The sequence below is a fragment of the Phyllostomus discolor genome, chromosome 13 (genome assembly GCF_004126475.2).
Source record: "Phyllostomus discolor isolate MPI-MPIP mPhyDis1 chromosome 13, mPhyDis1.pri.v3, whole genome shotgun sequence".
In the NCBI taxonomy this organism is placed as follows: domain Eukaryota; kingdom Metazoa; phylum Chordata; class Mammalia; order Chiroptera; family Phyllostomidae; genus Phyllostomus; species Phyllostomus discolor.
In genome coordinates, this window is record NC_040915.2 from 40,255,407 (window position 1) to 40,268,171 (window position 12,765).

Here is a 12,765-nt window from a genome sequence, read left to right on the forward strand (position 1 = left end):
GGTGGCTAGTTCACCCCTCTGCCGCCGACGGGCCTGTGTGGGTTTGGTGTTCTTCCCGGGTCGGTTTCGGTGCCAGGCGCCCTCCAAGGACATGTCCCTCCTCCAGGTCGCTTCACTCCGCACGCACTGCAGCAGTCCCCCTGCCGCCCCCGCTCAGGCGACGCTGGGGGCACCGGCTCCCCTTCTCTCCCAACTCCATGCGTCTCAGGCCTCCCCCTTTCTTGGGGGCCAGTCTGGTCAACAGTTCACCGGTTTTACTGGTCTTTTCAAAGGACCACCTTTTGGCCCAGCTGATTTTTTTCTGTTGTTTTCCTACTTTGTATTTAATTTGTTGTAGTTTCCTTCCTGCTTGTTTTGGGTCAACCAGTATTTGAGAAAAATGCAAAAGCAATTCAGTGGAAGAAGGGTGAGCTTTCCGATAAATGCTGCTGGGACAGTTAGACGTGCAGAGGCAAAAAGGGGACCTCAGTCAAAGCCTCGCGCGTTGCACAAAAATTAGCTCAAACTGAATCACGCACCTGCATGCGGAACCTGAGTAGGAAACAGTTTCAAGGTCAGAGAAAACCTTCAGGACGTGGGCGGGCCTTCAGGGTCTCAGCCCTTGGCCGCGAGCACGACCCCCAGGAGGGGCGGGACGAGGGGTGGATTGCAGTGGGCGAGGGCTGGAACCCGTGCCGGGACGGTGCTGGCCGGGTGGGCAGGCCGAGCGCAGACGGGGGCGAACGCGGCACACCACTCGCTCGCCGGCGAAGACACCCCCCCCCCGAATGCACGGAGGCCCCCCGCTCCTCTGAGAGCAAGAACAGCTCGGGGGCGTTGCTGCCCTGCGGCGAGGGGTCGCACCCGGCTCCTCTTCCTCTGCGTCCGGGTGATCCACTGCGCCGCGCTGGACACGGAGCCGGGCCGCTCCCGCAGCTGCCCGTGCCCTGCGGCCCCACCATTGTGGTGACACACTGCGGGGACCTCCGGGGGGTGTCGCGTCTCCCCCTGTGCTGGCAGCCCGGCCCCCTGCGCGAGCATCGGGCCGGGACCCAGCTCTCCGAGGCAGCACCCACGCAGCTGGTGGGGAGCTCGGGGCCGGGGGCGCGTCACACAAGCGACATAAACGAAATGGAGTGTGTAACCAGCAGCGTGAGAGCGCAGGGAGACTGCTCCGGGGAATCTCAATTGATTCCACTCCCCCGCACTAGGTGTTGCCGAGCTTTTTGTCGGGAGCAGGGAGTTGTAAGAACACGGCTTGCTGGTGAGAGGTACAGCACCCGTCCCCAGCGCTCTGGCTGTGCGTGGGCGGGAGGGTGGCGGGAGGTGGCACCGGAAGGAAGCCAGGCGGCCCGGGGCCTCCAGTGACTCACGGCTGGGCCCGCCGGAGGCCCAGACGGCCTGCTCCCCACACCTGGCGCCCCCGTGGGCCCGGGGCAGTGGGGGCCCGACCGGACATTGTTGCGCTGGGAGGGCGCCTGACTGCGGCCGCCCTGCAGGGGGACGCCCGGCAGTCCCAGACGAGACCCCTAGGGGGGGGGGGGTCGGGAGGCCGTGTCCCCTCGCAGGGCTGCTCTGCCGCTGGCAGCCAGCAGGGACGTGCTCAGCCAACAGCGGCCTGCTGGGTGGTCGCAGGCGCTCCGTCGTGAGGCGGTTGGGCACGGAGGGGTGAGAAACACGGAGCAGTGGACGAGAGGGTGGTCTTGGGAGATGGGCAGGGGTGCAGTCTGGGTCTGGGGGGCTGGGCCACGTGGCAGCCCGCCACGGGCTTCATCGCCACGCACCAGCCCCTCGGGAAGGCCCCGCCTCGCTCCCCTGCCTGCACGCTCAGAGCACTCGCAGGGGGCGAGGCTGCCCGTCCTCCACACCCTGGCCCCTCAGTGACCACTCTGGACACACGTGTTCAGGCATGTTCATGAGGTCACGGGGGCAGGAGCAGGTGCTGTGCGTGCTCTGAATTAGCCTCATCTCCTCGGAGGAAGCCGAGCCAGGAGTGCACTTGGGAACGGTGTTCAAGTTCTGCACGCAAGTCGGCGGCACCGTGTCGCTGGAGTTGTCCTCTGAGTCCCGCACTGGCCCCCCGCCCAGCGGCGGGGAGTCTCCGGGCTCCGAGGGCCCGGGCACTTGTGCCAGGAGAGGCTCTCCCTCCGCCTGGCGCGGAGCCGCATTGCTGGGCCCTCTCGTGCTTGGAGGGCGGGGTGGGCCCCGCGAGCTGCTTCCCCTTTGCCTGTCCCCGTGAGACCCCTCCCTCCTGGGGGTGGTGCAGGACAGGATGGGGTCACAGCTGCCGCTTCCAGGGAGCCCTCGGGCCCCTGTGCCCCTCCCAGTCCCAGTGTGTCCCCGGGAGGGTTTGGGGCAACGTCTGGGGTCCACAGCTTCTCGGGAAGACGGCCCGGGGTCCCCAGGCAGGAGACCATGGCCCCCCCCCCGGGGCTGCCGCCGGCCTGCAGGATGTTGGCACTCTCCCCTGCCCCTTCCGGCCCCTCGCACCTCACGGGGAGCACAGCCCCCGGCTGCCCCTCTCGGCTCCCTGCCCAGCAGCTCGGGGGCCTCCTGCTCCTGGGCCCGAGTGGCTGTGCTCCCCGTGGTGGTGGGTGTGGCCCCGGGCTCTGCTGCTGCCCACTTCTCGGTGACTGAGTGACGCTGCCGTGAGCCCCCCTCCCCTCGTCTCTGAGGCACGTGGGCGGGGGGCGCGTGCAATGTGCCCACTTCCACAGTCGGGGTCAGACGGCTGGCCTGGGGGGGGCCGGGGGGCTGTTCCCACGCCTGCTGGCGGTGAGCAAGGGTGGCTCTCGCCCCAGTGCCGCCGCCCACTGCCCCTGACCCTCATCGCAGCCCGTGCCGCTGCCTTTGGAGGTGGGCCCTGGTGAGACCCCTGTCGGAGAGAGCCGCCGCCCACGCTGCTTCCTCCCGCCTCGCGCTCGGGTGTGCGTGCGTGCGCTGTGCGTCCTGGGTGCTCGCCTTCGGTCGGGGGTCTGGGTGGAGGTCGCCTCTGTCTCTCTTTCCAGAAGCTCTCAGCGTCCGTGAGCTCCGCTGTGTCCATCTCAAGCCCCCTCGGGGGGCTCTCCTGTTCCCACCACGGCCACCTTCCTGACCCGAGTGCCACGGGGCGGGGCTCTCCTCTGCGGCAGCCCGGCGTTTTCAGGCCGTGTGCGGAGCTCGGCCCGTGCACGCCCGCGGGGACCCGGCGCGCTCTCTCCTGCCTGGGCAGGTGTCGGTCAGACGATGACGCCCGTGCAGCCCCAGCTCCTCTCGCTGGGGGCGCGGCCCGGTGTCCGCTCCTGCAGGCCGCTGCGTCTTCTCTGCGCGATGCTGCGTACCCGCGGTCTTCTGGGCGGCCCTCTCGCGGGGGCTGCTGCTGCTGGTGCCGTGGGCGGTGCTCCAATGGTGCCTTTTCCAGGATGCCCTTCCCTGCTCAGGCTGCCGGGGCCGGGCCTGGCTGCAGGATGTGGCCGCCCGCCGGTCAGTGGTGCCCCTCCCTGAGGGGCTTCAGACAGGCAGCTTCGCACCTCTGCACCTCAGCTTCTTTTCCAGAAAACGGGGGCCTGGGCCTGAACTTAATCCTTACCCGGCTTCACACGGGTTCCTCCTGCCCCTTCGCAGCACCCCGGAGCTCTTGACCCCCTGGTTTCCTAGAAGGGGAAGGCGTCGGTTTGCCAAAACCTGCTTCACCTCTGCCGTCCTCAGGTTTGGGCGCCCGGTGGGCAGAGCTTCCAGGACACCTGGCCCCACCCTCGGTGCTGGCCTGCGGGGCTTGAGGCAGGCCAGGAGCAGGCAGGAAGCCCGTGGCCGCAGCCCGGCCTTGAGCTGTGCGTCCGGGCGCCCTTGTTGGCCAGCCCAGGGGTGCTGCAAGGCTGAACCCTCGGCCCCCCGGCCAGCGGGGCACGGTCCACAGGTCGGGTGCAGACCCGCTGCCGCCCAGCCGCCCGCCTTGCCCCCGGCAGAGTGGGGTCTCAGCCACCACCTCCGCCCCTCTGGGTGAGCAGCCCGGTGGGCGGGGGTGGGTGAGGGTGCCCTCCTGTCCTGCACCACCCCTGGTCACTTCCCCACCCATTCAGTTGCTGGGAGGTACGCGTGAGGAGGAGCAGACACAGCGGCTCCCCAGCGGGCCTGCCCCGGCCCCTGGAGCGGCACCCAGGGGCGTGCATCCCGACGGGGCTCCCCGGGGTGCATCTGCGCTTCCGCGGCAGCCTGGGCACCCGGCCGCTCAGCGAGCAGTTGCCACACTTGCTCCAGGGGAGGGAAGCAAACTTTCCCACGAGTGGAACCGGTCATTAAAAAGTCGTCATGCGATCAGACCGGCGCTGCTCGGTGACAAAGCAGTTTCTCTGAAAGGTGCCGACGGCAAACCCTCCGTTTTCCACCGTCCTCTCCCCCGGCCACAGCCAGCCTGCAGATGCGGCGGGAGGGGGCCAGGGGGCGTGTGGGGATTTATGGTCAATAAAGGCGCCGGGTGCGGCTTGTTTATGAGAGAAAGCCCCTCCCCGGCCCTCGCGTGGTAACTCGGTAACCAGCTCGAAACCATAAAAGTCAGTGGGATGATAGAGGGTTTCAATAAAACTATGACACTCAATAAACCTTCCCGTGGAAACAAATTTTCCATGGATATGTGACCGGTTCCACTTGGATTTGTAACTTTAATTTCCCGCTTATTGAGTTTTTTGTCATCGACTAATTATGAAGTCCATGCCAGGTGACGCTGAGTCACAGGCCCGCGAGGGAGGACGCTCAGTGGCTGTGGCGGCAGGCCGGGGGGCACCAGGCTCCTGGGGAGGACCCGGGGTCTGGGGAGGAGGGGCTGGGCGCCGGGGGGCAGCGCCTGCACTTGGAGTAGCGGAGCAGTCGATGGGTCCCTGGGGGTGGGGGGCTGCCAACTGAGAGACCACCAAGTTGAAGGGGAACTTGGCCCCGCACCTGGGGGTGGGGCGGTGCGGGGGCTTGCCCCGGGGTCTGAGAGCGTACCTGCGAGCCAGTGCTGGGGCTGGCTCTCCCTGTATCCCACCTGGCCCCCTGCCACAGGGGCTGGGCCAGTCTCTCCTGGCAGTTGTCCCCCCAAACCCAGCTGTGGCAGGGGGGTGCACCCATCTGTGGATGAGATGGCCCCGCAGTCGACCGACCGTGGTGGGCCTCATCCGAGGGCAGCGCCCCGCCGCACCGCTGTGGTGGCGTGGACCGCACAGCCGTCCTTGGAGACGAGCGGATGAGCCACCCTCCCAGGCTGTGCTGCCCCGGGCAGGGACTGGGGCGGCCCCGGCCGCGGCCGAGGGAGGCGTGTGTGTGCGTGAGCTCCCCGGGGCAGCGGGGCTCGGCAGGTGGGCGGAGCTTTGGTTTCTCGGTCCATCTGGACGCCTGCTGCCCCCCTGCTCGAGCGGCTCTCTCCTTCCTGGGACCCTGGCTCTGAGGGCCCTGGGTCAAGGTCAGGGGTCACAGGAGGCAAGGTCCTCCAGCCCCGTCCTAGCCTGGCCCCACCGTGATTTCCTGGGCTGCTTGTGGAGGCTCGGGGGGTCAGTCGTGCCAGCCCAGAGCGTGCCGTGCCCGGGCAGGGACGGGCTGGCCGAGCCGAGGCGGCCCCTCCGGAGCGGAGGGGGAGCTGTGTGCGGGCCCCTGTGGCGTCTTCCTGCACCCTGTCCCTGCAGCGTCACGCCCCCCGCCCCCGGCCTGACCCCCGTCCCCTGTGCCCACAGGAGCGGGACGGGATGCGCGCCATCCTGGGGTCCTACGACAGCGAGCTGGCGCCGGCCGAGCACTCACCCCAGCTGACCCGGCGCATGCGCGAGGCCGAGGACCTGGTGCAGAAGGTGCACGCCCACAGCTCGGAGATGGAGGTGAGTGTGCGGGGCCTCCCCGGAGCGTCAGCGAGGGGGGGACCCCCAGTCGTCCTGGCGCTTCTGCACGGCAGCTTCTCCGGCCCACCTGCCACACCGCCCACAGCCGGGCTGGCGGTCCTGGCGCCGCCAGGGCCACGTGTTCCGGTGATTTGGTGACGGGGGGCCAGCGGTGTCCTCGGCTCACTGCCCAGCGTGGTCACCTGCCTTCCCCTGGCCACGGCCCTGGGGCTGCCAGCTGGGGCCCAATGCCCCCTTGGAGGGTCTGACGCAGCTCACAAACTCAGGGGCAGCCGGTGGACAGGCCCCGCCCCCCCATCTGTCCGTGCTCCTCCAGTCGCTGGCACGGAACCGCTGGTCCCAGTTCGCCTGGCCTGTCCGGGGTCAGCAGAGTAGGTCCCCGACTCCCACATCAGCAGTGGCAGCAGGCGGTCGGTCACCTAGCCTCCCCTTCTGTCTCCTGGAGTGGCGGGAGAATTTGGGGAGGTGGAGGACGCCCCTGGCCCTGCGGCCTCCCGCTGGCCGCCCACCGGCCATGTGTCCCTTTCTGCCATGGTCGTGGCCATGGGAGCTCACACACTGTCCACACTAGGGCTCCAGTCACTCCCACCTCCTCCCGATGGGGCCTCTGGAGGCCAGCAGCCCTTCGCTGGTCTCCTCCCTCTGCCCGGCCCCCCCGGCCTCTGTGGTGATGGGGACCCCGCCTGCAACTCCTACTCCCCAGCACCCTCCGTCTTTGAGGCTGGGCTACCCCGGAATCCAGCCTCAGTGCTCGGGCCGCTGGCTCTGTGCCCATCACAGCTTCAGGAACAGAGGCCCCGGTGTCCCAGTGAGGCCATTCATGGCCGAGGGACAAGGGGCACAGCGCTCCGGGGTCTGTGGATGGGGCAGCGGGTCTGTGGCCATCAGGCCCTCTGGCCATGACCCACATGCCCTCTGAACACCTGCTGTGCTGCCCAGGGGGCCCTTCAGCATCCACAAGAGCCCCACCCCAGCCTGAGCTGCAGCAGGAGGGGAGGACCCAAAGCATTTGCAGGTAGCAGCCGGACATTCCTGGCCCAGGCCAGCTGGCTCGTCTCCTGGCTTGTTTGGAGGGTCAGCACACTGGTGAAGAGGGGCCAGCTGCCTCAGGTTTTGGAACTAGGCAGCCCCTCCCCCTTTGGAGGTAGTGGCTCCACTCAGTGCTCCAGGGGGTCGGGCCTGGACCCTCCCTGCTCAGCCCAGAGGCCCTGGCCGCTCCTGTTGAGAGCTGTAAGCCTCCTGGCCTCCACCAGGGGGCAGCGAACAGGGCCTGCAGTCCTGCTCTCCAGCCAGGGTGGGAGGGGCTGCACCAAGGGAGGCCGGGACAGGGCAGGACAAGGCCCGGGGGCCTTCTCCTCAGTCTTGGTTCTTCCTCTCGCTCCCAGAGGACCCCCTGGCCTGCGCTCCAGCACTCTCCTGGAGCCTCTGCTGGGAGAAGGGTGCCATCCTCCCTCCCTGTGCCTGGCGCCTCTCGTGGGGGCGGGTCCTGTTGGTGGGCGGGGTCAGGCCTTGGGCTCTGCTGGGTGTCCCCCTCCCCCAGAGCCAGAGGCGGCCGTGGCCTTCCCGGCCCTCGCGGGAACTGACCCCTCGTCTCTGTGTCTGCCCCCGGCCCCCCGCAGGGGCTGCCTGGCGGCGGGTGTGAGGACGGATCCTGCCAGCCTGGCGTCCCCAGCTGTCCCTCGGTTCCCTCCCCTCCCCAGTGCCAGCTCCTGCTGCCCCGCCCCCACCGGGCGGGGGTGGCCGCAGCAGGGGAAGCCCCTGACCCCGCTGTCTGTCTGTCTGTCCTGCAGGCTCAGCTGGCGCAGGCGCTGGAGGAGCTGGGGAGCCAGAAGCAGAGGGCGGACACGGTGAGTCCCTGAGACGGGCCCGGCGGGGCCCCGGGGCACAGGGCGGCAGGGTCCGGGGCCTCAGGTGCTGCACCCCCGGCAGCCGCGGCCCCTGCAGGGCGCGGGGTCTGGGGGCTGAGCCCCAGCCCCAGAGGCAGACGTGGTGCCCTGCTGTGCGGTGGGCCACGACCCGCTTCCTGCCCAAGGCCTCCGCCTGTCCCAGCGCCCGTGCCGTCAGTGGGCCGCCCCGGCCCCGGGCAGGCCCTGCCCACAGCGTGTGCCCACCGAGACAATGCGTCTGGCCCACGCAGGCCTGCCTCGGGGCCGCCCCTTCCCCGAAGCGCTGGCAGGTGGGCTCTCGGTCAGCCATCTCCCGGACTATGTTGGCCCTCCCGGTGCGGGCCGGCGCCTCACCCCCACATGGGGACTTGGCCTGGGGGCGCGTTTGCCCCGTGCAGGCTGCGAGCCCCTCCATGCTGCCCATCCCTCGGCCTGTTCCCGAGGACAGGGAGGCCACCAGGAGCGCCCGCCGTCTGGTTGGGCGAGCGGGCGAGGCTGCCATTGGCACTGGGACAGGCTCTGGGGCTGTGTCACAGGTCAGAGGCCCTGATTTAGTGTCATCGCTTCCTTAGCGTTGTGTGCCTGACCTTCAGCAGGTCCCCCTCCAAGTGGCCGTGACGTGTTCCTGAATTTGCCTTGTCTGTCATGGGCGGTCCCCACGGCCTGTGGGGGGTCCTTGCTGCCACCTGCACTGTTGTGCTGCACTGGAGGGCAGGGCTGGGTGGGCCTGACATCGGCTCACACGTGGGGGTGCCCTGGAGCTGTCCGCACTGGCTGAGCCCAGAGCCTGCAGTCGGGTGGGGGCGGCTGCAGGGGCGCGAGGCTCAGGAGTGGTCAGTCAGACCAGAGGCTGAGGGCGAGGGGAGGTGGGGTGTCAGAGATGCTGTGGACGCCGGGGGCCGGGGCCTGGGTCTCCGGAGTCCAGGCCAGCAGTGCACCTGGCACCGTGTCCTGCGGGTGAGCACGGGCGCCAGGAGGCAGAGACCCATCAGGCTGCTCCCACGTCCGGACATGGGCCTGGGAGGGGCAGCTGGGAGTCAGGGCCCCGGAGGGCAGGGCCACCCCGGGAGACGCCGCGCCCCTGCTGTAATGGGCTGTGGGAGCGGCAGAGCAGGGGCGCGGTCCGGAGTGACAGTCTGTGCTCAGCACCCCAGGGGCAGCGCCCCACTGGGTGCATTGCACTTGGTTAGGGGCGGGGTCTGCCCCGCTGTCCCCCCTGGGCTGGAGGGAGAGAAGGGGGGGGCATCCGTGGCCCAGAGCTCAGCGGGAGGCCAGGGGTCAGCCCTGGCCTGGCTCCCAGGTGGCCCGCCCGCCTGTCCTGGGGACGGCCTTGCACCATATGTGTGCTCGGGCGCCTGGCCCCGAGAAAGCAGGGCTCAGGGGTCGCCGACCGCTGACCCCGTGCCTCTGCCCGGGCCCCCGGGCGCGGCCCGTCCTTCCTGCCCCGCAGCCCGCAGCCCCGGCCTGCTGCTTTCCAGCGCAGACCGAGCGCGCTGCTCAGGCAAGGAGAGGAAAGAGAGATCTGAGCATCCTTAACTAATTGCAGATGACAGGACCAAGACAGTTGGACTTTCTGTTATTAATTAGCAAGCCCGTGCTAATTAAAAGCACACGTACGACTCATGCTTTTCCTTTAATGCAGTTTTACTGTGACAAGTGAGGACGCCCTGGCCCGCAGCCGTGCTGGGGCCGCACCTCGCCCTGGTGGGACGCGGCCCGCGGCGGCGGGGGCGCCGGGGCTCTTAGTGCAGACAGGAAGCTCCGGTACTCTGCACGCTTCAGGGAGCGAGAGCAGAAGGTGTGCGTCCTGGTTTAAGAAGAACTGCACCCCCACAGCTGGGCGTGATCGAGCCGACGTCCTCCTCGAGTCCCCTTTCCCGTGGCCGCTCCCTCACGGGCTCCAGGAGCGGCGCGGCGGCAGCGCAGTGCGGGGCCTTGCAGCTGGGGCGCCCGCCCGTCCCGGGCCACGCCTCGTGCTCGGCCTGCCGCGCTGCGGCCCTCTGCTGGGAGGCTCGCTGCCTCGCCGCCGCGGGCCCTGGAACGGGGCTCCGTGCCCTGAGTCGCTCGGCAGGGCCCCTCAGAGGACGCCGTCCAGCTCGTCCCCTGACTTTCTTTAAAGCGGCCCACCCAGTTTCCTCAGCGAAGTGCGAGCCTGGTGGGCGTGGCCGTGGGCAAGCGCGGCTCCGCCTCCTCGGGGCCCCAGCTCCAAGCCGCCGGGCTGAGGGGCCCCCCAGCCCCCATGATCCAGCAATAACCTATTGGGTTAGTCAGGTACAGGTAAAGGAGACAATAGGAACTGTCAGAAACAGAAGCGTGAACATTATGTAAACTGAAGGCATAAAAACCAGTAGAACACAAGAACGCCAACAGGACGAGAAGACCCCAGGATGAAACGATCATGGAAGTCACGGAGCAGAGCACGGAACAGGACAGCGGGGCAGAAGTAGACGCAGCCGTGTGCCGGGGCCCGAGGGGGCCGACCTCTCCCATCAGGGGTGGGGGGGCTTCCCGGTCGGCCACAGGGAGGAGCCCGGGAGCCTTGGGCGGGCAATGGGGCGGGCAGTGGGGCCGCCGCGCAGGGAGCTTGCTCCCCGGCCCGGGTGCGTCGCAGCAGACCAGACGGGGCCGTCTGCCGTAACGAGGGTGCCGCCACGGACCTGCCCACCGAGATGCCGACGGGGGCCACAGAGCAGAGATGAGGGACTCCACAGGGTCTCGAGGGACTCCAGTGACCGGAGAACCCGCTGTGCTTCTCAGCCCACGACAGAGCAGGGGCAGTCCGGTGTGTTTCATGTATGTGCATGTACACGTAAAGTGGAAGTTCACCCCGGGACTGAAGGACGCTTCGAAAAAACACAGAAAACGTCCTCGAAAACAAATCAATCGCACGTTAGGCAGTAAAGAAAACCTTCTTTAGCAGAACTGGCATAGACAGCTTTCTCGGACCATGCTGTGATGGAATGTGAAGTTAAGAGAGAAAGACAAAAGCCGCTCCTCCTGACACTTGGAAATTTAAAAGGAAGAGAAACAGGAACGAAAAGGGAACGGGCGTCTCGCGCTGAAACCACGGCTGGGTCGGAGGAGGAGCGTGGCTCGGACGTGCCCGTGGTCCCAGGCACCTGCCGCCACGGACCCGTCTGCCCTGGGAGCCGCGGGGGCCGGCCGGACCGGGGCTCGGAAGGAGAACCCGGGCTCAAATATTTACCTTATCGAACGGGAGAGCGTGCCCGTGCATAGGCTGAACCACCAGCTCGAGAGCTCAGGAGAGGAGGAAAATGAACCAGTTAAAGCTCGGGCAGGAACTCGTAAAGACGGAAAGAGGAGTTAACGAGAGGGCGGGAAACGGTAGGAGCAATAAATAGATACACACGCCTGTGCCGTGAAAGAAGCCGGTAACCGTGAGCTGCTCACAGCCCCGGTGAAGAGCTAACCGACAGCACCGCCACCTGAGGCGCGCAGTGAGCGTGACCGCCGGGGCGCCCGGCGCGCGGGGCTCCGTGGGCCTCTCGCCCGCCCTGGGCCCCTCCCTCGCCAGCGGAGCAAACACAGGCAGGCAAAAACAGTGAGCCTGAAGAGAACGGTGGATTCCACGGGAGTTCTGCAAGGAGAATTACGAATTATGACGATTTCCCAGGAAACTAAGACCTAGCGCCGCCCCAGCAGAGAGAGAGGTTTCAACCAGAGGGTCATCACAAAGTAGTCACAGAGTGACCGCTCCCGGCCCCCCCCAGGGGGAAGCAGCGGGACAGAGCTGAGTCGGGCTGAGTCACTTGCACGGAAAATTCCGGCTGGCTCTCAGCACGCAGACGCCGTGCACACTGCGGCAGCGCCCTGGCGCCTGGGAAGGGGACGCTTTCGGACGTGGGCGTGACGCCAGCCCCTGCGAGGACCCCGCCCGTGCCGCGTGTGCGTCCGCAGGCACACACGTGCACGGGCTGCGGCGTCCCGCGGGCGGCTCCGGGGCCGCGTGTCGGGGAGGAAGCGCAGGACGGCCGGGCGCTGCCCTGGGTGGGCGCTGTCCTGTCCCCGCCGCTCAGAGGCTCCGTCCTGGGAAGGTCCTGGCCCAGACCCCCTGCCTGGTCCCACCCCTGCGCCCAGGGCCCGGGTGGGCACCGGCACCATGGGGGTGGGGGGGGTCAGGAGGCTCCGAGCCCCGCCCCGGCACACAGTCTGCGTGTAGCCTGCCGTCCTGCGGGGGGAGTCGCTGCAGCAGCTGAAGCGCCGCGACCGGCAGCGCCGGGGGGAGCTGGGGGGGGGCATTTAGAGTGTTCTTCCCGCCCCCCGTCCCCTGCCCGTCCTCAGGTGCCGAGATGCCCCCGGGCGCCCCAAGAGGCCGGGTCTGTGTCCTGGGGCCAGCGCTCGCCCAGAGCAGGCAGCTGTGTTTGCCCGGCCCCCCCACCGGGAGGCCAGGCAGCCTCGGCACCTCCCTGCACGGGCGGGGGGCCTCCGGACTCCAGGGCTGGCCAGGGAGGGCTCCAGGGGCCCGGGGGGCGGGCCGGGCAGCGCTGCGAGCTGACCCTGCGCTGTCCCCGCGCTGTCCCCTCCTGCAGCTGGAGATGGAGCTGAAGGTGCTGCGGTCCCAGGCGGGCCCCGCGGAGCAGAGCGTGCTGCTGTCCCGGGAGGAGGCCAGCGAGCTCAGGTACGCCCCGCCCCGCCCCCGGCCCACCCACCCGCACTCTGCACAGCAGCGTGGCCCCACGGCTCGGGGCTCTTCTCGGCGCCCTTTCTCAGGCCGGCAGGGACAGCGGGCCTCTCGGGGTCCCCAGGGCGCAGGAGAGGGCGGGGGCTGCTGTCCCGAGGCCGACTGCTGCGGCCCCTCTGCCGTGCGTGCCGTCCCCGGGGGCGGCGGGGGCCTCTGCCCCGTCTGAGGCCGACTGCGGGGGGGGGGGGGGGGGGGGGGGGCTCAGTCGCTCTCAGAGCTGCAGCCGGAGCAGACGCATGCCCCCGTGCGCTGCCTGGCAGGGGAGCGCTGTCCTCCGCCCCCCCCCCCCCCCCCCGCCTCTCTCCAGCCCACAGCCTTGTGGGGGGGGGGTGTCGTCTGCTGTCCTGCCCCA

At 68.8% G+C, this 12,765-nt stretch overlaps 1 protein-coding gene across 4 annotated transcripts in view; it reads left to right on the forward strand.

Moving 5' to 3' along the window:
- The window catches only part of MAD1L1 (mitotic arrest deficient 1 like 1), a 106,276-nt gene that overhangs the window by 60,028 nt on the left and 33,483 nt on the right, over window positions 1-12,765 (forward strand). For all 4 annotated transcript variants that reach the window (XM_036014633.1, XM_028527810.2, XM_036014632.1 and 1 more), the window contains 3 exons: window positions 5,664-5,804; window positions 7,616-7,672; window positions 12,262-12,350. In XM_036014633.1, coding sequence (XP_035870526.1) covers window positions 5,664-5,804; window positions 7,616-7,672; window positions 12,262-12,350 — 287 coding nt within the window. The remainder of the gene's footprint in view (window positions 1-5,663; window positions 5,805-7,615; window positions 7,673-12,261; window positions 12,351-12,765) is intronic.